Genomic DNA, 23,474 nt, shown 5'->3' on the forward strand with positions numbered 1-23,474 from the left:
AAAATGACATAACAATCACAATAATAATAATCTGCATTAATAATAATAATAATAATAATAATAATAATAATAATAGTAGAGGGCATTATGTTAAGTCCCATAGTGCTCAGAGCTCAGAGGGCATTAGGAATGATATTGATTAGTTTAGCACATTTCTGTATTATCAGAAGTGGAATAGATAATGAAAGAGGAGAAGACTGAAATGAAATAGTGACTGGCTGTTAAGAAATAGAGAACATTGTAGACAAGGGGGAGGGAAAAGTAGTGATGGAGGAAGGATTGACTATAGTGAGCACTGCAAACAAGCGTATGGAAGAGATAGCTATTGTGATAAAAAGTGTACCATTAGCCGCCTTTTGAAGTTTCAAAGATTTCAGATTTCTCTGATAGTTTGAGAAAGTTTGTTCCAAAGTCAGATTTCTGATACAGAAAATGATTTAGCAAACATGTAAGTGGTAAGTAGAGGTACAGAAAGGATTTTACTTTGTTGAGAACAAATATGTCTGATGTACTGTTCAGCTAGAAGTATAAGGCTTGAAGATAAGTGAAAATGAGTGCAATGATTGAGAAGACAATAGAGCAAACACAAGATACAATAATCCGTATGTTTTTTGGGACATAGCCATGATAACTGTTTATAGGCTGTAGTGATAAGATTGAAATAGTGAACATCAGAAATGGGTCATTCCACATCAAGGGGACCAGGGGTCACCACTCAGCCACCTGCAAATCTAATGAAATTTTGTGTGAAGGTTCTATATAGTCTTTGACGGTTATATACCAAATTTTAGACTAGTATCTTCAATGGTTGAATTTTTAGAGGCTTTTAAAGAGACACTGCTCATCTTTGTATCACATATGAAGGTGCAAATGTGCCAAGTTTTCTAGGCTTTTTGAAAGTTCTAGAAGACATTTTGTCATTTGCTTTAATATACGTAGACAACGTTTTATTCTGAATCATGTCTTGGCAAAAACTGCATATTTAGTCACACCTAAATGTAGATATAAGCCTCTAAGTGGCTAAAAAATTTGTCGCACCATTCGGAGAGCCAAAATTTGACCGACCATTGCTACTTTTCATATGAACCATTCACACCAAACTTTCAGGGGGTTATTCCTACCTATCATGTCTACATATGGATCCAATTTAATTAACATTGCATGCCTAGATTAAAAGATATGCATCTGAAAAGTTGGCCAAAATTTTCTGTGTGCAAATTTTAGGGTATTTTTGGTGGGCAATGTATCTCAACTGTGTCTTGTTCAATCATTTTATTCTTGCCACAGATGAAGAGAGCATGCTTTAGGCTTTGAAAACTGTATTATTTGACTTCTGGATCTTGCATTTTGATGAGTAAGAATATATTTCAAAAGTTATTATTTTAGCACTTGTAGAAGAATGAAAAAGAGATACTTTGCTCATTTAAATCTTATAATTAATTTTCTACTAAAATATGTAAATTAGTTTCAAACATTAATTTAACACGTGCCATAAAATTAAGTGTAGTACACAACACAGCAAATTTGTAAAAGAAAAATTCTAAAGAGTCAGCTCCATTTCTGGTTAAACAGTTCTACAGTTTTGTCAAGGACAGATTGTGGATAACTGTATTGTCTTCCTGGTGATGATGTTGATGGTGTATCTAAAGTCATGAAAATATGTTGATCAGGAATCCAGCAGGTGTGTTTAGCAGTTGGCCAGTGAAAGGAATGAACAGAACCATGTGGGTGCATAAAGCTGATGAGGACATCTTGTTGTTCATGTGAAACTTCACACACGTTTCCAAGCCACCAGCAATTGTCATGCATACATGCAACATACTATCCTGATTGTAAACATGCAATTGAGATAGCTGGAATTTCTTCATCTGCTTTGAAGGCATTAAATGTGAATGCTGTAGCATCATTGAAAACTCTGCATACTCTGAGGTGATTGCAATTAATTATCTTAAATTGATGGTTTACTCATGTTCCAGATATTTTATGTTCCATGGCAAATCTTGTTTCTCGATCAGGCTGAATTTTTTGATTTCTTCTTCTGGTACATAAAGAGTTTATGCCTGGAATACTATCATCACAGCATTTGAACAAATCATATGGAGACAATATTTGGTTATCTAAGGGCCTCTGCAGACTAGCACAGGCTCCTAGTCTCCTTGCACAATGTGATGTACAGTGGCTTGTTTGACAGTGATGCCAAAATCTTCTTCATGCAGACATAAACTGATGACATTTTTGAAATCCTTATGCTGAACAGTTGAACCTTCACTAAAGTAATAAATGTTCTTCATGTTTTCAGTCTTTGTCTTTAAATATGCTGTTAACTTTATTTGAATAGCATGGACAGCAATCATATCATGACGAAGACAGCTGCTGATGTAACATATGCTAATTCTCAGATATTCTTTGCCACCAAAATAGATAATAAATGGATGTCATGTGGCATGACTATTCTCCCAATGAAATCCTTGCACAGCATCTTGAACAACAAATTAATAATTTCCAGCAAAATCCATCAATATAATTAATTTATTTTCTGTGAGATTTCTTTTTAGCTGCTTAAGATATAAACTTTGATGTGTTGACACAAAGTGATGGCTTCTTAAACCAGTAATTTTCAAAATCAGTGCCTCCATGAAATCTTCAACAGTTCTGTGATGTGCCTCCAATTCTGCGTACTGTTTCTCTGTCAGTATGAACCCATTGCTTGAATTCCATTGGTTTTTCAGGGTCATAGTGTTTAAAAGCATCTTAAAGAAAAGCCTCTAGTTGCATTTTTCCTGGACATTCCTCACAATGTTGCATCATACAGTCTTTTGATTCTGAACTGCATACTGTTTTTTTCATCAAATCTTTATAGCCAGCTTGGATGGATATTGCTGAAGCCAACATTAATTTGGCATTTTGTTGAACTACACATACACATACTGAATGTGATTCCAGAAGCACCAACTGCAGTGCACCATTTCAGTTTGAGTTCACAAAATTTTGAGAAGCTCAGTTGATTTTCATATGCTTACAATAAGCAATGAACATTTCTTTCCAGTCACAAAGGAGTTAGCATTTCTACTTGTGAATCTTTTCCCCATTTATTCTTATTGCAACACAACCCTTTTTGCCTAAAAACAAGAAAACTCGTCATCTTAAAAAAAAAAAAATTAGGACATCTTGTTTACTTCATCATTGAGATTTTTTCATTTTTGGTTTGCAAGTGTTGCCAAAACCCTGTCTTCCATCTTTAGTTTCCTGGCCTCCTTCACCATTTTAACTGAAACAGCAAATTCTTTAACCACTTTTTCAGTAGTCCAACTGTTCAGGGCCAGTGTCCAAATTTGAATTAAAGTGCAATTTCTTGAAGTTTGACGCTTAATCTTAAGTTCTTTAAAGATGTCCATATCTTTACATGTTTGGCATTCTTTCGTTTGTATTTGAGCAATATCTTTTTGGGTCACACCAGCAGCTGTGGCAATTACCTTAGTGATGCTGCCTTGGGCTTTCAGAACTTTGTGCTTTATCTATTCCATTGAATCCCTTTTGCTGGTCTGTTGAAGCATCAACAACAACCATGTCTTCAGTGGATAGTGATTCTTGCTTATCCTGGTGGGATGAGTCTTTATTTATTTATTTATTATCATCCCAGTGATCACATTTGTGATATAGTATTTGTCAGGATACATTTTAACAACTGTATAATATCTTTACAACAATTTTTTCTATACTGAATTCATATGAATCTATCTTATGTTTAATTCAATATACAACTAATAAGTGTTTTTATAACATAATTTCTTGTGTGACCTATTCCTTGATGTTGTGATTTCATTTGTCACATTTATGATATCATATATTCTTATACAGTTGAGCAGAGCTATTCACTTATATTGTAGTGACATTTGTCAAGCATGTGGTTCTTTATATTCTAATACAGTTGAGCATAGAAATTCAGTTACACTGTAATAACATTTGTCAAGCATGTGATTTTTATAACAGTTTTAAATTTTGCCTCATTTTCCAGCTCTTTGATATGTTTTGGTAGTGCATTAAAAAGTTAGATGGCTTGATTACATACATGTTTCTGACTTCAGGTCCTTGTTACAGCTTGTAAGTGGAGATCTTTACATTGCCTTGTATCGTAATTATGGTAGTCTGTGTTGGTTTTCATTTTGTCATGATTTCTTTTGATCACCAACAGACATTTCAGAATGTATACTGATGGAATTGTTAAAATTTTCAATGCTTTAAAAAGGGGCCTACAATGTGTTTGAGGTGGGCTCTGGGTCATTATCCGAATAGTGCATTTTTGTAATTTGAAAATCTCATTTAGATGACAATTTGTTTTTCCCCAGAATACTATTCCATAGGATGTAATGGACTGAAAATAACCAAAATATACTAATCTGGTACAGTCATTACTACAAACTCTTGAAATTAGTATAAGTACAAAACATGCTGAATTTAGTTTTAGTGCTAAGCTCACCACATGGTCCTTCCAGTTTATCTTCTCATCAATGTGCATACCCAGGATTTTTGCACACTGTACTCTTTCAAGTTGTTTGCCCTCCATGGTGGGATTTAGGTCGTCATGTTCACTTATTTTCCCATATTGCACATAATTAGTTTTTTTTTTTTTTTTGCATTCAGTGTTAGCTTGTTTGCACTAAACCATTTTTGTATATCTTGTAGGATATGGTCCACAGTACTGTGCAATGACTGCTTCATATCACTAACTATTAAACTAGTATCATCAGCAAATAACATGATTCTAGCTTTCCTCTCTGACCCCTGAATATCATTAATGTAAATGAGGAACAGTTGGGTCTGATCTCAGTTTAATTTTTTGGTTAATATTTGGTGCTGTAATTTCAACCACCTGCATCCTCTTTTCCAGATATGACTCAAACCACTTTTTACCAGTCCTCTGATACCTATAGCTTCAAGCCTTTCCAAAAAGATGCTGTGGTCAACAGTGTCAAACGCTTTTGACAAATCTAGATTTATCCTGGCTACACTTTTTCCCTCTTCCAATTTACTGATTATTTCTTTTGTATATTCCAGTACAGCTGTCTCAATACTTCTCCCAGCTTGAAATCCATGCTGATTACTGTTTATGAGATTGTGGATATTAAGATAATGTGTGACTTTATATTTCATTAGTATCTCTAAAACCTTAGAGAAAGTTGGGAGAAGTGAGACAGGTCTGTAGTTTTCTATTTTAAGCTTATCACCCTTTCCAATGGGGTAACAACTTTAGAAATTTTCAGTTTCTGTGGATACATGCCCTCAGCCATTGACAAGTTTGCTATGTGTGCCAATGGTTTCACTATTTGATTAGCTGTTTTCTTTACTAGTATTATTGGCACCTCATCTACTCCAACTGACATCTTGGACTTGAGACTTTTAATCACTTTTAAAACTTCCTTTTTGTTTGTTGGAACTGCCATCATACAACTGGCTGCCTTGGGTGCTTCCATCTTAATCTGCTCCCCAAAATTCCTGCTTAATGTCTGGGGTACATTTAAAAAGTAATTATTTACATAATTAGGCATGGCATATTTATCTACCATTTTATTCTCCTCCTCTTTTAGAATAATTTCCTTATCTTTGATTGGTACCCCGGTTTCTTTTCTCACAATTTCCCATGCTATTTTAGTTTTATTTCTGGACTGGTTTATTTCCATATCATTACTTAGTAACTTTGCATTTGCAATTACTCTGCAGTATATGTTCCTATACCTTTTTACATATTCTATACAATCAGTATCTGCACACTCCCTCAACTCTGAATTAAGTTTTTTCATGTTTTCACATGATTTCTTAATGAGTCAAAGACTCACCATTAACAATTCAAGTATTTGTGAGATTAATAGTGGTACCAACTGGAAAATTACTAGGAAATCTACTGATGAAACTATTGAGATCTTTAAATCATGTCTCCAAAACGTAGACTGGAGTCCAGTATATAATGTAGAAAATGCCAATTCCAAATACAACCTTTTCAGTAATGAAGTGGCTCTAATATTTGAAAGTACCTTCCCAAAAAGAATATATAAAACTCATACTAAAAAATCCACCAACAAGCCTTGGATTACCACTGGAATTAGGATTTCTAGCAAAAGAACGAGAGAGTTGTACATTGCCTCAAAAAAATCAGATGACCCTAACCTTTTAAATAACTATAAAAAATACTGTAAAATATTGAACAAAGTCATTCTGAAATCAAAAAGTATGTATCTGTGCTCAAAAATTAATAACTCCACTAATAAAACCAAAACTATATGGGAAGTGATACGAAATGAGACTGGTGCAAATTACCCCAACAAGACCCAAAATATTGCTCTTAACAATGAAGGTAAGCTAGTTCAAAATCAAGATATTGTAGCTAAAATCTTTAATGAGCACTTTTTACTGTTGCTAAGAAAACAGCATGCAAAGGCTCCTCAAAAAAGGCAATAAAAACTCTGAAAGAATTTTTCCCTAACTCTATAGACATGATAGGTATGACCCCCATAACTGTGCAAGAAGTAAAAAAAAACCATAATGTCTCTAAAAAGTAAAAATTTGTCGGGTGTAGACAATATTTCCAGCCAACTGCTAAAAGCCAGCTGTAATCAACTCTCTAAAGTTCTAGCTCATATATTCAATTCCCAACAATTTGGTTTCAGATCAGGCATATCTATAACTGAAGCAAATTACACACTTACAAATAATGTTTTAGAATGCCTTGACAAGAAAAAATTACCCGTTAGCATATTCTGTGACCTGACTAAGGCTTTCGACTGCGTCGATCACACAACACTTTTAGGAAAAGCAGCCCAATATGGAATTCGTGGACAAATGGGTAACTGGCTCAGATCATATCTAGAAGACAGACAGCAGAAAGTAGTATTAGGTGTTAACAATTTACAAGTAGGAGAGGTAGAGTCTGACTGGGCAACAGTACATCATGGAGTTCCACAAGGGTCAGTCCTTGGTCCCCTCCTATTTATTATATATATTAATGACCTACCCCTGTCCTCAAATAGTGCTAGCAACATCACAATGTTTGCCGATGACACAAGTATAGTGACAGCCAGCAAAACCTCCACTGACGTAGAGTTAAATGCCAACCAAGCACTCTGCTCTAAACTGGTTCATGGCAAATTCTCTAGCAATAAACCTCAGCAAAACAAATTACATGCAGTTCCAATCCAGTTACATAAGCTCAGAAGAGATTAACATTGCACACGAGAGCCAACAGTTGCAGAGCGTTCAGTGCACAAAGTTCCTAGGCATTCACATAGATAACCGGCTCAACTGGGAATTCCACATACAGCAAACACTAAAACAGCTTAGCTCAGCAACATTTGCCATCCGAATAATCTCCAAAATTGGAGACATCAACGTATCAAAGTCTGCGTATTTTGGCTACTTTCATTCAGTGATGTGCTATGGAATAATCTTTTGGGGCAACTCACCACTTTCAAATAAATTTTTGTAAGCCAGAAAAAAGTAGTCCGAATTATTTGTAGTGTCCCTCCAAGAACCTCATGTCGAAATCTCTTTAAACAGTTGGGTATATTAACCACTACCTCACAATATCTCCTCTCACTCATGGCTTTTACTCTTCTCAATTCCTCTGAATATGAAACAAATGAGGCATACCATCATTATAACACAAGGCGGAAAGGTTATATGCACTGTGAACGGAAAAATCTCTCTCTGGTGCAAAAAGGGGTAAAGAACACAAATACTAAAATCTTTAACGCACTCCCGAGTAATATAAAGTGCCTTAAAGAAAATAAAATGCAATTAAAAAGAAAGCTAAAGGAATTTCTATTGGAAAAATGTTTCTACTCTTTAGATGAATTCTTCAATAGAGATCAGTAATTTGAGTAGTAATTCAGATTATTTCCTTTGTCATTGTTATCTGTATTTGTTTTTTATCACTATTGTATTTTTGTATTGTATTGTTTATTATCTTGATTATATTATTGTATTGTACCAATTCTGAATCATTCATCTACCATGTGTAATATATCAGTATGTTTTGTATTGTATGATATCTATGTTGTATCTGCTTTGACTCGTTCCACACTCAAGCGTAATCATGCCAGACTGGATCTTAGGAATATGTATCTTAAATAAATAAATAAAAAGTCATCCAGGAACTTGACTTTATGTGTCCAGTAGACTTGATTCTGGTCAGTTTATTTGGAAAACACATATCAAAGTTCATCATATAAATCGATGCAAATGCACTATGTGCCTCATCTGTACTTGTTTGGTTCATAACATCTAACCAGTTTTCATTTTCTAAGATACTTATTAAATGATGACAGCTGGCCACAGAGAAGTTTCTTTTGTAAATATTATTTACACCTTTATCTTCCTTTGACCTTAAAGGGATTTAAATAGTGAGAGCATTGTGGTCAGACAATCCTAAATCTATGTTTGTTACCTCTATGTCAGTTGCTGACAGAGAATATGTTATCTATGAGGCTGTTGGAGGTGTTTGTTATTCTAGTTGAATTGTTTATGTATGGTGACATGTTGAAACTCTTTAATATGTCCAAAATTTGCCTTTTTTGTTGACTTTCAACTAGAAGATTAATATTGAAATCAGTGCAAAGAATAATCAGTTTCTTTTTTGTAAAAAGTATTTAGCAACAATTCTAATTTATCAAAAAAGACTTCTATATTTCCACATGCTGATCTATACAGTGTTGTGACTATGACTTTTTTCATCAGGCCATATAGCTGGACAGCACCTGCTTCAAAAAACTTTTCAACACTTAAGTTCTCTGCTTCACATCTCTTTTTTAATTCCAACTCTTGTCTTAGGTTATTACCGATTCCACCCCCTTTTGCAATTTTCCTACAATAATGATTTGCCAGTTTAAATGGATTAATGTGAATACTACTAAATTCATGTTCCTTACACCAGTGTTCACTAATACACAAAACTTCAGGTTGGGTGTTACTTACTGCTATTTCGAGTTCACAATATTTGTTCTTGAAGCACTGCACATTTAGAGTCATAATCTTTAGAGCAGGGCAGTGAACACTGATGGCATTTCTCCTTTCGTTTAACACTGTTAACTTGGAGTTTTCATTAAGGCTAAATACCAAAAATCCTGTTGTACCACAGGTTTCTTGTTTCTGTTTCTTTTCCTACTTGAAGTGGATGATGCTGATTGATTGTTTATACTAGCTGTGGCAGCTGATGACATTTTAATATTAACTATAGCAGATGTTGATGTTTTTAGTGCGTCAGCAAATGTTTTCATTTCTTCTGCTCCTGCCCTCATTTGGAGTGGGATTTTAGGGCACTTTTCTATTGATATACAGCTTATTTCTTCTAGTATTTTTTCACCCATCATCTTTTTTCCATAATAGATCCTGTGCTGTCCATGCCTCATGAAATGATTACTCTCTGAGCTGTTTGCATCCGAAAAAGTTGCACACTTAAAAGCATGGCAGATCTTCCTAAATTTATTATTTCTTGACTTTTTGGCCCACTTCAAGTTTACATCTGGTACAAATTTTCTGACCAGGTTTAGAAACTGCAGTAGTCAGTAACTTCAACCTATCAGACATTGCAATGGTTACTGGTGTTAAAGTCTTCTTGGTTGTGTGTTCTGCTTTACCAAATGGGTTGCAACAAATTTTCTGCAGGAAGTGAAATTTTCTCATTGAAAAGGCATTAACGTAAGAAGAATTTGGGCATCTTCAGTAATATCATGTCTTAGAAGCTCCTTGTCCATTGGCATCATTTCCTTAACTGATTGTAGTTGACGTTTGCCATGATAGAATGGTGATGAAAGTCCTTGGTGAATAGGACCATCGCAATGAAGAATTTTGAAGTATTAGTGCCTCTATGAGTTTCTTTTTAAGCTGGAGAGAAAATACCTTTTTTATGTTTCTGTAGTGAATGAAGTGATACTGATATCTTTTTCATGGACTGCAGGTTTGTGCTCAGTCCAGTCTATGTGGTGGTCCAGAATTATCCCCATGTTCTTTGAATAAGAAGAAAAGCTTTTTTATGTGTCATTTAGGATTAAAAGTGGAACAGTCTTTTGTGAGCAATAAGTGAGTAAGCCAGCATTTACATACTGGATGGATGTGCACAGGCTGTTGGAGTTGCACATAGCTATAACTGAAAGTTATCAGCATGTAAATGATATTTGCAGTGAGACAGAATAATTGATGCATCATTAACATATAATGAGGAAGTAATGGGTTTAATACTGATCCTTGTGGGACACCTGATGTTCCAGTCATTATACACTGTTGGTAGCATAGTATCCTATTCACAATGCCTTATTTGTGCCAACCAGCAAGATCCCAAACCCATCGGTCATGTGGAATCCAACCTGCTCTTTTGTCACATGACATCCTGAAAGCTTCAGATCAAAGTAATTAGGTAGATTCCGTATTTATTAATGAAACTGCAATCATGTGGGGTACTGAATAGAATTTATGAATAGATTTAGGATTTACTGGTAGGGAAGATACATTTTCAATGGAGTGTAATTTACAGAACTAAAAGTAACTTTAGATGTGGTCCAGGTAAGGTTGTTGGTACCGCAGATGTCGATGTTGTATATTAGTGAACTGGGAAATATATTAATAGTAGCCTCAGACTTTTGCAGATGATACAGTTATCTATAAGTGCTATCTGGAAAGAGTTGCACAAATATTCATTCAATCTTGATAAGATTGCAGAGTGTTGCAAAGATAGTCTGTGTGACTTAAAAGTTCAGATATGTAAAATTGTGTCCTTCAGATGACACAAAAAAGTGGGATTCTGTGACTACAATATGAGTGAGTCACAGGACTCAGTCATCACATACAAATAACTGGGTGAAGAATTTGGAGGATTATAAAATGGAATGACTGTATACACTGATGAGTCAAAATATTATGACTACCTACTTAATAGCTTGTCTGTCTGTCTTTGGAGCAAAACACATCGCTGAGCCTGCATATCAGGGATCCAGCAGTTCACTGGTAGGTTTGTGGATGTTTGTGGCATTAGATGTCTCTGTACAAATCATTTAATTTGCATAGATAATGGGCCGCTGATTTACATACGCGATGATGGCACCTTATAGCTACCCAGATGGGTTCCACGGGATTTATATCAGGCGAATTTGGTCACCAAGCCATCAACATGAGTTCACTATAATTCTCCTTAGACCACTGTAGCATATTCTGGCTCCGAGATGCAGACAATTATACTGTTGAAATATGACATAGCCATCGAGCATGAATGAATGCAGGCGGTTTGTGCCTGTCAGCATGTCTTTGATTACTACCACAGGTCTCATGCAGGTGCAGGAGAATGTCTCCCTTAGCATTTTTTGAGCTCAGTGAGAACCACCTTGCAGGATTATCCCTGATGTAACATTCATATTGGTTGTGAGTAGAGTCATAATTGCACACAACTTGATATGATGATGCATACAATGCATACCTTTCTCTGAAGGTGGTATGGAAGGCACAACATGCCACAGGCACCCAAAATTGGCATAAATTATGAATGGACATCACTCTTGGTTGCGAACATTCTTAATATTTAAGAACTTTTTATTCTCTGTAGGCATTTCCACATATACCAGTTCCTGGTTCAAGAAATCTAGAGCATCACTTGTGGTAAATGAACTGAGAGATCTGCAACAAAAATACTTTGCACATTTTCTTGTACAGTTTGGTGGAAAGTAGAGATGGGCAAAGTTGTTCACTTCAGAGATTGATAGTTCCATTGAATTCCTCCCAGACTGAAGAAGTCTCATGTGTCAGGGTGGTGACAGGCTGAGAAATGAGCTCTGTTTTTTCTTGTTGAACAGCCAATTCTTTCACTTCTGCAATAGCCTTCACATGGCAGTCCTGAAATGTTCTGTTGTCTGAAAATCCTTTCCTGTAAATCAGGGGTCCAGTAACATAGCCTGATTAATCAATTTGTTACTGGAGTTAACCGTTTAAGCAAATTATCAGCCAATGACTGTTTTGTGAGGACATTCTTTGTTTTTGTCTTTAAAGATTTTAGTTGCTGTTCTATTAATCTTGGAAAGATTTTAATTTTTGAAAGTGAGACTTTTCTGTAAGGACAACTCTTTGGTTATCTCATCTAAAACTTTCAAAATGTATAAAGCCTGTTGCATTATCTTCCAGTCTGTATCTTTTATGTTTAAGGTGATTGATTTCCAACCTAAAATAGTCAGGGAAGAAATTATGGGACCTTTATTTAAAATAAATTTTTTGCAACATTTTGCAAGTAGGTTCCATTTGGTTGTGACATCTTGTTCCAGTTTCAGTCAGTCTTTTTTAAAGGTCAGCATGTCTGCGTGAGGCAAAGGATATCTCCTTGAGAAACATAACAACTTGTTTAATGTCGTCAATGGGTTCTGTATGGATTTCTGAATTGTGTGTCACGCAGTGAGGTTAAAAAATATATGCAAAGCATGGGATATGTGGAAGTTTGATAAGCATGGCAGTTAATTTCATATTTGAACCATCTTTTGTTATTATAGAAGTGATTTTAAAAGTGATATTGTATCTGTGATAACAGACTACCCAGTTCGAGATATTTTCTGCAGTGTGTCTATTTTTGAATTGTGAGCATTCTAAGAGATATTAGTTTAGCTGACTCTTTTCTTCTATAAAATGTGCAGTGAGTGCATAGAAGCTAATGTTATTTACAGTCACCCATGCATCAGACGTAAGGTAGACTCCCTTTGCGGTGGCCAAATCATTTTCAATTTTATTGAATAGCTCATGGGGCAAACTGAGCTGTAGAAAGTTTGGCAATGTTTTTCAACTTTGTTAATTATAATTTGGGCACAGCATACACACACACACACACACACACACACACACACACACACACACACACACACACATATATATATATATATATATATATATATATATATATATATATATATATATATATATATATATATATATATATATATAAAAAACAAAGATGATGTGACTTACCAAATGAAAGTGCTGGCAGGTCGACAGACACACAAACAACCACAAACATACACACAAAATTCAAGCTTTCGCAACAAACTGTTGCCTCATCAGGAAAGAGGGAAGGAGAGGGAAAGACGAAAGGATGTGGGTTTTAAGGGAGAGGGTAAGGAGTCATTCCTATCCCGGGAGTGGAAAGACTTACCTTAGGGGGGAAAAAGGACGGGTATACACTCGCACACACACACATATCCATCCACACATATACAGACACAAGCAGACATATTTAAAGACAAAGAGTTTGGGCAGAGATGTCAGTCGAGGCAGAAGTGCAGAGGCAAAGATTTTGTTGAATGACAGGTGAGGTATGAGTGGCAGCAACTTGAAATTAGCGGAGATTGAGGCCTGGTGGATAACGGGAAGAGAGGATATATTGAAGAGCAAGTTCCCATCTCCGGAGTTCGGATAGGCTGGTGTTAGTGGGAAGTATCCAGATAACCCGGACGGTGTAACACTGTGCCAAGATGTGCTGGCCGTGCACCAAGGCATGTTTAGCCACAGGGTGATCCTCATTACCAACAAACACTGTCTGCCTGTGTCCATTCATACGAATGGACAGTTTGTTGCTGGTCATTCCCACATAGAATGCGTCACAGTGTAGGCAGGTCAGTTGGTAGATCACGTGGGTGCTTTCACACGTGGCTCTGCCTTTGATCGTGTACACCTTCCGGGTTACAGGACTGGAGTAGGTGGTGGTGGGAGGGTGCATGGGGCAGGTTTTACACCGGGGGCGGTTACAAGGGTAGGAGCCAGAGGGTAGGGAAGGTGGTTTGGGGATTTCATAGGGATGAACTAAGAGGTTACGAAGGTTAGGTGGACGGCGGAAAGACACTCTTGGTGGAGTGGGGAGGATTTCATGAAGGATGGATCTCATTTCAGGGCAGGATTTGAGGAAGTCGTATCCCTGCTGGAGAGCCACATTCAGAATCTGATCCAGTCCCGGAAAGAATCCTGTCACAAGTGGGGCACTTTTGTGGTTCTTCTGTGGGAGGTTCTGGGTTTGAGAGGATGAGGAAGTGGCTCTGGTTATTTGCTTCTGTACCAGGTCGGGAGGGTAGTTGCGGGATGCGAAAGCTGTTGTCAGGTTGTTGGTGTAATGCTTCAGGGATTCCGGACTGGAGCAGATTCGTTTGCCACGAAGACCTAGGCTGTAGGGAAGGGACCGTTTGATGTGGAATGGGAGGCAGCTGTCGTAATGGAGGTACTGTTGCTTGTTGGTGGGTTTGATGTGGACGGACATGTGAAGCTGGCCATTGGACAGGTGGAGGTCAACATCAAGGAAAGTGGCATGGGATGATGTGACTTACCGAACGAAAGTGCTGGCAGGTCGATAGACACACAAACATACACACAAAATTCAAGCTTTCGCAACAAACTGTTGCCTCATCAGGAAAGAGGGAAGGAGAGGGAAAGACGAAAGGATGTGGGTTTTAAGGGAGAGGGTAAGGAGTCATTCCAATCCCAGAAGCGGAAAGACTTACCTTAGGGGGAAAAAAGGAAAAAAGGACAGGTGTACACTCGCACACACACACATATCCATCTGCACATACACAGACACAAGCAGACATATGATATGTGTGGATGGATATGTGTGTGTGTGTGTGCAAGTGTATACCCGTCCTTTTTTCCCCCTAAGGTAAGTCTTTCCGCTCCCGGGATTGGAATGACTCCTTACCCTCTCCCTTAAAACCCACATCCTTTCGTCTTTCCCTCTCCTTCCCTCTTTCCTGATGAGGCAACAGTTTGTAACGAAAGCTTGAATTTTGTGTGTATGTTTGTGTTTGTTTGTGTGTCTATCGACGTGCCAGCGCTTTCGTTCGGTAAGTCACATCATCTTTGTTTTTTTTATATATATATATAAAAAACAAAGATGAGGTGACTTACCGAACGAAAGCGCTGGCAGGTCGATAGACACACAAACAAACACAAACATACACACAAAATTCAAGCTTTCGCAACAAACTGTTGCCTCATCAGGAAAGAGGGAAGGAGAGGGGAAGACGAAAGGAAGTGGGTTTTAAGGGAGAGGGTAAGGAGTCATTCCAATCCCAGGAGCGGATGTCTGCTTGTGTCTGTATGTGTGGATGGATATGTGCGAGTGTATACCTGTCCTTTTTTTCCCCCTAAGGTAAGTCTTTCCGCTCCCGGGATTGGAATGACTCCTTACCCTCTCCCTTAAAACCCACTTCCTTTCGTCTTCCCCTCTCCTTCCCTCTTTCCTGATGAGGCAACAGTTTGTTGCGAAAGCTTGAATTTTGTGTGTATGTTTGTGTTTGTTTGTGTGTCTATCGACCCGCCAGCGCTTTCGTTCGGTAAGTCACCTCATCTTTGTTTTTATATAAAATTTTTCCCACGTGGAATGTTTCCTTCTATATATATATATATATATATATATATATATATATATATATATATATATATATATATATAAAAACAAAGATGAGGTGACTTACCGAACAAAAGTGCTGGCAGGTCGATAGACACACAAACAAACACAAACACACACACAAAATTCAAGCTTTCGCAACAAACTGTTGCCTCATCAGGAAAGAGGGAAGGAGAGGGGAAGACGAAAGGAAGTGGGTTTTAAGGGAGAGGGTAAGGAGTCATTCCAATCCCGGGAGCGGAAAGACTTACCTTAGGGGGAAAAAAGGACAGGTATACACTCGCACACACGCACATATCCATCCACACATACAGACACAAGCAGACATATTTAAAGACAAAGAGTTTGGGCAGAGATGTCAGTCGAGGCAGAAGTGTAGAGGCAAAGAAGTTGTTGAAAGACAGGTGAGGTATGAGTGGCGGCAACTTGAAATTAGCGGAGATTGAGGCCTGGCGGATGACGAGAAGAGAGGATATACTGAAGGGCAAGTTCCCATCTCCGGAGTTCGGATAGGTTGGTGTTGGTGGGAAGTATCCAGATAACCCGGACGGTGTAACACTGTGCCAAGATGTGCTGGCTGTGCACCAAGGCATGTTTAGCCACAGGGTGAGCCAGCACATCTTGGCACAGTGTTACACCGTCCGGGTTATCTGGATACTTCCCACCAACACCAACCTATCCGAACTCCGGAGATGGGAACTTGCCCTTCAGTATATCCTCTCTTCTCGTCATCCGCCAGGCCTCAATCTCCGCTAATTTCAAGTTGCCGCCACTCATACCTCACCTGTCTTTCAACAACTTCTTTGCCTCTACACTTCTGCCTCGACTGACATCTCTGCCCAAACTCTTTGTCTTTAAATATGTCTGCTTGTGTCTGTATGTGTGGATGGATATGTGCGTGTGTGCGAGTGTATACCTGTCCTTTTTTCCCCCTAAGGTAAGTCTTTCCGCTCCCGGGATTGGAATGACTCCTTACCCTCTCCCTTAAAACCCACTTCCTTTCGTCTTCCCCTCTCCTTCCCTCTTTCCTGATGAGGCAACAGTTTGTTGCGAAAGCTTGAATTTTGTGTGTGTGTTTGTGTTTGTTTGTGTGTCTATTGACCTGCCAGCACTTTTGTTCGGTAAGTCACCTCATCTTTGTTTTTATATATAATTTTTATATATAATTTTTCCCACGTGGAATGTTTCCTTCCATTATATTGATATATATATATATATATATATATATATATATATATATATATATATATATAGTCTCGTCAGCTACAGACAAAGGATGGTATTTCTGAAAATCGTTGTTAAAAGCTGTACATCTAATGCCATACTTTTATTTAATGTGAGTGACTTAATAATATTAAAAAATTCACTTATTGGTTGTTAGTGATGGCATTACAAAAGGAAATAAATCAAGACTTGGTCCAGAACCTGATGACACCGATGTGCTGGATGCAGCTTGAGACTTAATCTGCCTTTTTCAGAGGATACCTTCACCTGAGGTGAAGTGAGAATGGTTCACAAGAAATGATTTCTCGAATTTCTGCTGTATACAGTGATCTTGATGAGCTTCCTGACCTACATCGTTCCATATTTACTGTAGGATGCTTTGATTGTAAATGTCTCTTCAATTTTGATGATGGCAATGAGCTGCTGACAGTAGCGGCATTTTCCTTTTTCTTCCATTTTAGTAAAAATGGTGCCAAACATCGCTCCTAATTCTTCTAGGTGAAGGAAATGTGGATGACATGTTGTTGTGCAGCACTGAAAAGTACACATTTTAAATTGTGAAAACTTAAAGTGAGAACAAATATACATGCAGCACATTCAGTAATCAGAAGTTATAGAGTAGGCTTGGAACACTGTGATCTGTGAAACATGAACCTGCAATTGTAAAATATGTATCATATACAAAATGGTCTGAAACAGTCATAGTGATTAAGAAACACATGAAGACAAACCTGACAATATGTGAGGATTTCACTGCTGAAAGATAATTTTGAATAATGTGATATGTGAGTTTGAGCTACATAGCATGTGAACAAGTAATGGAAGGATATTGCTGCAGACAAAGGTTGGAAAAAGAAGTGCAAATGAGCTCTAAGGCCTGTGCTTTAGGAGCTAGGAATTTGTGTACTCATGCAGCCACTAGTTCTACCAGAGTGTCTGTATTGTTATTGTAGTACATAGTTAGCCATCACTTTCAACTCATTTTGACGAATTCTGCCATATATTTCAGAATATCAACATCCATGTCTTTCTTCTGATAAACATGGACACCTTGTCCAAGCCAAGCATGCTCTCAAGTGTCCTAAGACACCACAGAAGTGATAGATGAGGAGGTGGAGTATTGGCATACAAATGCTTCGACCATGCTACTCACATCAAATAGTAATGAAGACAAACAAGTAAAATATATTATAAGGATATAGGTTCCACCTTTTTCCAAACACACTGTTTTTTATTTTTACCCAAACATGTATCAGCACCTTTGTGCCATCACCAGTGGGTTTTTCTTTATTGAAAACTGTAAAAAGTGAATTATTTTAGATTATAACTGATTTTAATAAAGTGAGGCCTAAAGAACATTTTTGTTCGTTTTGGTTCTTACCATGATTTTATATTACATGGTTTTGCAAGACCAACTGTATGGTGTCCTGCACTGATAGCTTCTCATCTGCAAATGTTTTGTGTATATAATTACTTACATTTTGTTGTGACTAATCCTTCTTCTTTTAGGTTCCCAGGACACTGCACACACCTTGTGTAGTTTCTTTCTTTATAAACATCTTTTTACTTCACAGAATGTGGTGAGGACTGTGTTGTTGCATTTCCTAATCTTGTTGGTGTTCATTTGTTCCTAAGAGAGTTTGATGCCAAATTCAAATTTTGTTTACTTTGCTCTCTCTCTCTCTCTCTCTCTCTCTCTCTCTCTCTCTCTCTCTATGTGTGTGTGTGTGTGTGTGTGTGTGTGTGTGTGTGTGTGTGTGTGTGTGATTTTTGTGCTTTTGTTCCTTTTGTGTTTACAAATTTTTTGGTTTAATTTTTCTTTCATGTGGGACTTCTACTATTTTCCTCTCCTTTCCTCTCCTATCTGTTTTATGGTGTTTAGCTCCTGTGTGTTATTCTGTTTGTTTATGGGTGTTCTGTTCAATCTGTAGAGCATGAATCTGAAGTTGCTTGCTTGTGTGTCACTAGGTGCTTTGACAGATTTTGAATGGTGGTGCTTGTGGTTCTCAGTTTCCTGAATATTATGAAATCTTGGGTGGCTCTTGTTTTTGGTATGGTGAGGTCCAGAAAATTTTGTTTGTTGTCTGTTGCTGTTTCTAATGTGAAGTGGATTTTTGGGTGTAAGTCTATTATTTCCTTGCACAGCTGTTCTATATGTGTGTGTGGCTCATCAATCAGGCATATTATGTTATCAACAGAATGGTACCAGTATATGACTTTGTATTCTTTTGGTCTTATTATGTGTGTGAAGATCCTATTCTCTAGGTTGTTCATGAATATGTCAGCTAGGAGGCTACTAATTGGTGATCCCATTAGCAGTCCTTCATGTTGGGAATAAAATTCTTTGTTGAACATAAAGTAATTTTGTACTGTTATGGTCTTGAGTATGGTTGCTATTTCAATAATGTGTGAGACTGGTATGTTTTCTTGTAGTTCTAGTCTTAGTTTGATGATACTGATTATTTTATTTATTGGATTAGAAGTGTACATTTATGTGACATCAAATGATATGAAACTTGCTGTGTCTCGTATGTCTTTGTTCTTGATTCTCTCTACTAGTTGCATTGAGTTCTCTAGATTTATGTTGGTCTCAAAAGTGTATATGTTCTTTAGTAATGTGTATGTATGGTGGGCTAGGTGGTACAATGGAGCATTTCTGAAGTCAATGACTGGCCTTAAAGGGGTATGTTCTTTGTGCACCTTTAGTAGGGATTTTAGAGTGGGTGCCTTTTTTGTGTTTTTCATTTTATCTGGTGTTTTGAGAATGTATATTTTGATGCTTTTTAGTGTTTATTGGATGTTTCTCTGATATATTTTTGTTGGGTCACTGGTCAGGGTGATGTTGTTGTCCTTCAGACAACAAAAAGAAAAAGACAGAGTGCTTGCAAAAAGGCAGAACCCATATGCTATAATTGAACTGCAAATGAGGAAAGAAAGGACTAGAGCTGCTGATTCAAAAAATGAATAAGTCAAATATATGTTTGTAAATATTATATGTTTGTAAATGTCAAATCCCTTAAGAAAATTTGCCTAATATGCATCCTCTACAGACTTCCAAAAGTTGGTGGGGTAGCCTGTCTCAAAACTGACCTTTCAAAATTTGACTCAACTTGTTGTTGTTGTTGTTGTCATCTTCAGTCCTGAGACTGATTTGATGCAGCTCTTGATGCTACTCTATCCTGTGCAAGCTTCATCATCTCCCAGTACCTACTGCAGCCTACATCCTTCTGAATCAGCTTAGTGTATTCATCTCTTGGTCTCCCTCTATGATTTTTACCCTCCACACTGCCCTTCAGTACTAAATTGGTGATCTCTTGATGCCTCAGAACATGTCCTACCAACCAATCCCTTCTTCTAGTCAAGTAGTGCCACAAACTCCTCTTCTCCCCAATTCTATTCAATATCTCCTCATTAGTTATGTGATCTACCCATCTAATCTTCGTCATTCTTCTGTAGCACCACATTTTGAAAGCTTCTATTCTCTTCTTGTCTAAACTATTTATCGTCCATGTTTCACTTCCATACATGGCTTCACTCCTTACAAATACTTTCAGAAATGACTTCCTGACACTTAAATCTATACTCGATGTTAACAAATTTCTCTTCTTCAGAAACGATTTTGTTGCCATTGCCAGTCTACATTTTATATCCTCTCTACTTTGACCATCATCAGTTATTTTGCTCCCCAAATAGCAAAACTACTTTAAGTATCTCGTTTCCTAATCTAATTCCCTCAGCATCACCCGACTTAATTCGACTGCCTTCCATTATCCTGGTTTTGCTTTTGTTGATGTTCATCTTATATCCTCCTTTCAAGACACTGTCCATTCCATTCAACTGCTCTTCCAAGTCCTTTGCTGTCTCTGACAGAATTACAATGTCATCGGTGAACCTCAAAGTTTTTATTTCTTCTCCATGGATTTTAATACCTACTCGGAACTTTTATTTTGTTTCCTTTACTGCTTGCTCAATATACAGATTGAATAGCATCGGGGAGAGGCTACAACCCTGTCTCACTCCCTTGCCTACCACTGCTTCCCTTTCATGTCCCTCGACTCTTATAACTGCCATCTGCTTTCTGTAAAAATTGTAAATAGCCTTTTGCTCCCTGTATTTTACTCCTGCCACCTTCATAATTTGAAAGAGAGTATTTGGGTCAACATTGTCAAAAGCTTTCTCTATGCTAGAAACATAGGTTTGCCGTTCCTTAATCTTTCTTCTAAGATAAGTCAAAAGGTCAGCATTGCCTCACATGTTCCAACGTTTCTATGGAATCCAAACTGATCTTCCCCGAGGTCAGCTTCTACCAGTTTTTCCATTCGTCTGTAAAGAATTCGCGTTAGTATTTTGCAGCTGTGACTTATTAAACTAATAGTTCAGTAGTTTTCACATGGGTCAACACCTGCTTTCTTTGGGATTGGAATTATTATATTGTTCTTGAAGTCTGAGGGTGTTTCGCCTGTCTCATACATCTTGCTAACCAGATGTTAGAGTTTTGTCAGGACTGGCTCTCCCAAGGCTGTTAGTATTTCTAATTCCCTTCACCCATGACTATTAAATTTTCATCTCCCTTCACTACCTGAATAATTTCTTTTATCTCATCATACATTTCATCAATTTCTTCATCATCTGCAGAGCTAGTTGGCATATAAACTTGTACTACTGTAGTAGGCGTGGGCTTCGTGTCTATCTTGGCCATAGCAATGCGTTCACTATGCTGTTTGTAGTAGCTTACCTACACTCCTGTTTTTTTTATTCATGATTAAACCTACTCCTGCATTACCCCTATTTGATTTTGTATTTATAATCCTGTATTCACCTGACCAAAAGTCTTGTTCCTCCTGCCACCAAACTTCACTAATTCCCACTATATCTAACTTTAACCTATCCATTTCCATTTTTAAATTTTCTAAGCTACCTGCCCAATTAAGGGATCTGACATTCCATGCTCTGATCCGTAGAATGCCAGTTTTCTTTCTCCTGATAACGACGTCCTCTTGAGTAGTCCCCGCCCGGAGATGCAAATGGGGGACTATTTTACCTCCGGAATATTTTACCCAAGAGGATGCCATCATCATTTAACAATACAGTAAAGCTGCATGCCCTCAGGAAAAATTATGGCTGTAGTTTCCCCTTGCTTTCAGCCGTTCCCAGTACCACAAATTAAGGCCGTTTTGGTTAGTGTTACATGCCCAGATCAGTCAATCATCCAGGCTGTTGCCCCTGCAACTACTGAAAAGGCTGCTGCCCCTCTTCAGGAACCACATGTTTGTCTGGCTGCTCAACAGATACCCCTCCGTTGTGGTTGCACCTACAGTACTGCTATCTGTATCGTTGAGGCACGCAAGCCTCCCCACCAACGGCAAGGTCCATGGTTCATGGGGGGGGGGGGGGGGGGGGAGACTCAACTTAGGATCATATAAATAAAGCTAGGAAGACTACCTATTCACTGTGAAATTCCAGTGTGTAGTTTCTACTTCAAATGTAACAGTATTTCAGCTTGCACCTAACCATAATGCAGCCTATAGTCAGACCCCATATATGTATTTGCCACAAAATCCACAAGCAAAGAAATTCATACCTGGAGAATCAGTTCACAACACCATGACTTACTCTCTAAAATATACAAGGAATAAACTGTGACCATCTACAGATAAATTAAGTGTATCAGTGTACCTGAACTTGCAGTGGAGGCACAACGGATAATTTGGGAGATGACTTCCATATCAGTCACGGACATGAAAGACCAGCTCCTTAGATTTACTACCAAACTAATTGTATTACACTATAAGTATGTTCCTCCAAAGACTGGAAACCTGAAGGGAAAATCTGTGTCTTGACTAACGGAAGAGCTAAAACATTTCATGAATTTCGGAGACACTGCACATCAGACTCACAAATGATCTCCTACCCATGAAAATAAAATTGATTACAAGCAGAGAGCAAACAGAGTCAATCAATCTGAGAGAAATTGTAAGTAAGACATGTCAATATATTAATCTAAAACATGAAGAGCTCTGTGGAAAAGCTTCTGTGATGTAGGGAAGATGAATAAATTACAGCACCATGAACCAAAGTGGAAGCTGCAGCAGATCCCATTGTCTCAACCAAGGAAGTAAACCAGCACTTGACTTTACTGGTAACCTTTATTGACCCATAAACAAAACATAGATTTATTGGTTATTTCGAGGTAAATGACAGTAATTCAAAAATTTTCTTGAGATGACATTTACTGTACAAGATGGCATCGCAGTCCAAATGATAAGCCTATTGTTGACCCAATACTGCTCATAATAAGTATTGCTCCCTATACCTTGAAGATCTTGTCTGCAAAGCACAGCAGAACACTCGTTCCCCCATCAGAATACAAACAGTAGAGATCCGATTACTAAGAAGAGTACCTGTATACGTTTTGTCTGACAGGAGAGTGAATGTAGACGTCAGAAAAGAATTGTGAGTGAAAAACTTAAATGACAAGATTGAAGAATAAAGAAGCAACTGGAAGGATTATGTCACAAGAATGGGAGATGACAGATTACCAAAATTTGTGATATTTATTACCCAGTGGGGAAAAGATATTTAGGAAGACCAAGGCAAATGAACAATTTCGTTGAAGAGGTCATAACAGGCATCTCCTAATACATGCAGAGAGAAGAAGAGATAATGCATTAAAAATATTATACACTCCTGGAAATGGAAAAAAGAACACATTGACACCGGTGTGTCAGACCCACCATACTTGCTCCGGACACTGCGAGAGGGCTGTACAAGCAATGATCACACGCACGGCACAGAGGACACACCAGGAACCGCGGTGTTGGCCGTCGAATGGCGCTAGCTGCGC

At 37.7% G+C, this 23,474-nt stretch overlaps 1 protein-coding gene across 6 annotated transcripts in view; it reads left to right on the plus strand.

Moving 5' to 3' along the window:
• Positions 1–23,474, plus strand: part of LOC124776255 (thiamine transporter 1-like) — a 562,692-nt gene that overhangs the window by 466,451 nt on the left and 72,767 nt on the right. Inside the window, exon 8 of one of the 6 annotated variants that reach the window (XM_047251135.1) lies at positions 17,640–17,714. The exons of the other annotated variants lie outside the window; for them this stretch is intronic. Within the exon in view, the coding sequence (XP_047107091.1) occupies positions 17,640–17,667 (28 nt within the window). The 3' untranslated portion in view covers positions 17,668–17,714. Of the gene's footprint in view, positions 1–17,639; positions 17,715–23,474 lie in introns of those variants that run through there. 6 annotated transcript variants of the gene reach the window in all.

This window comes from Schistocerca piceifrons, chromosome 2, assembly GCF_021461385.2.
Source record: "Schistocerca piceifrons isolate TAMUIC-IGC-003096 chromosome 2, iqSchPice1.1, whole genome shotgun sequence".
Classification (NCBI taxonomy): domain Eukaryota; kingdom Metazoa; phylum Arthropoda; class Insecta; order Orthoptera; family Acrididae; genus Schistocerca; species Schistocerca piceifrons.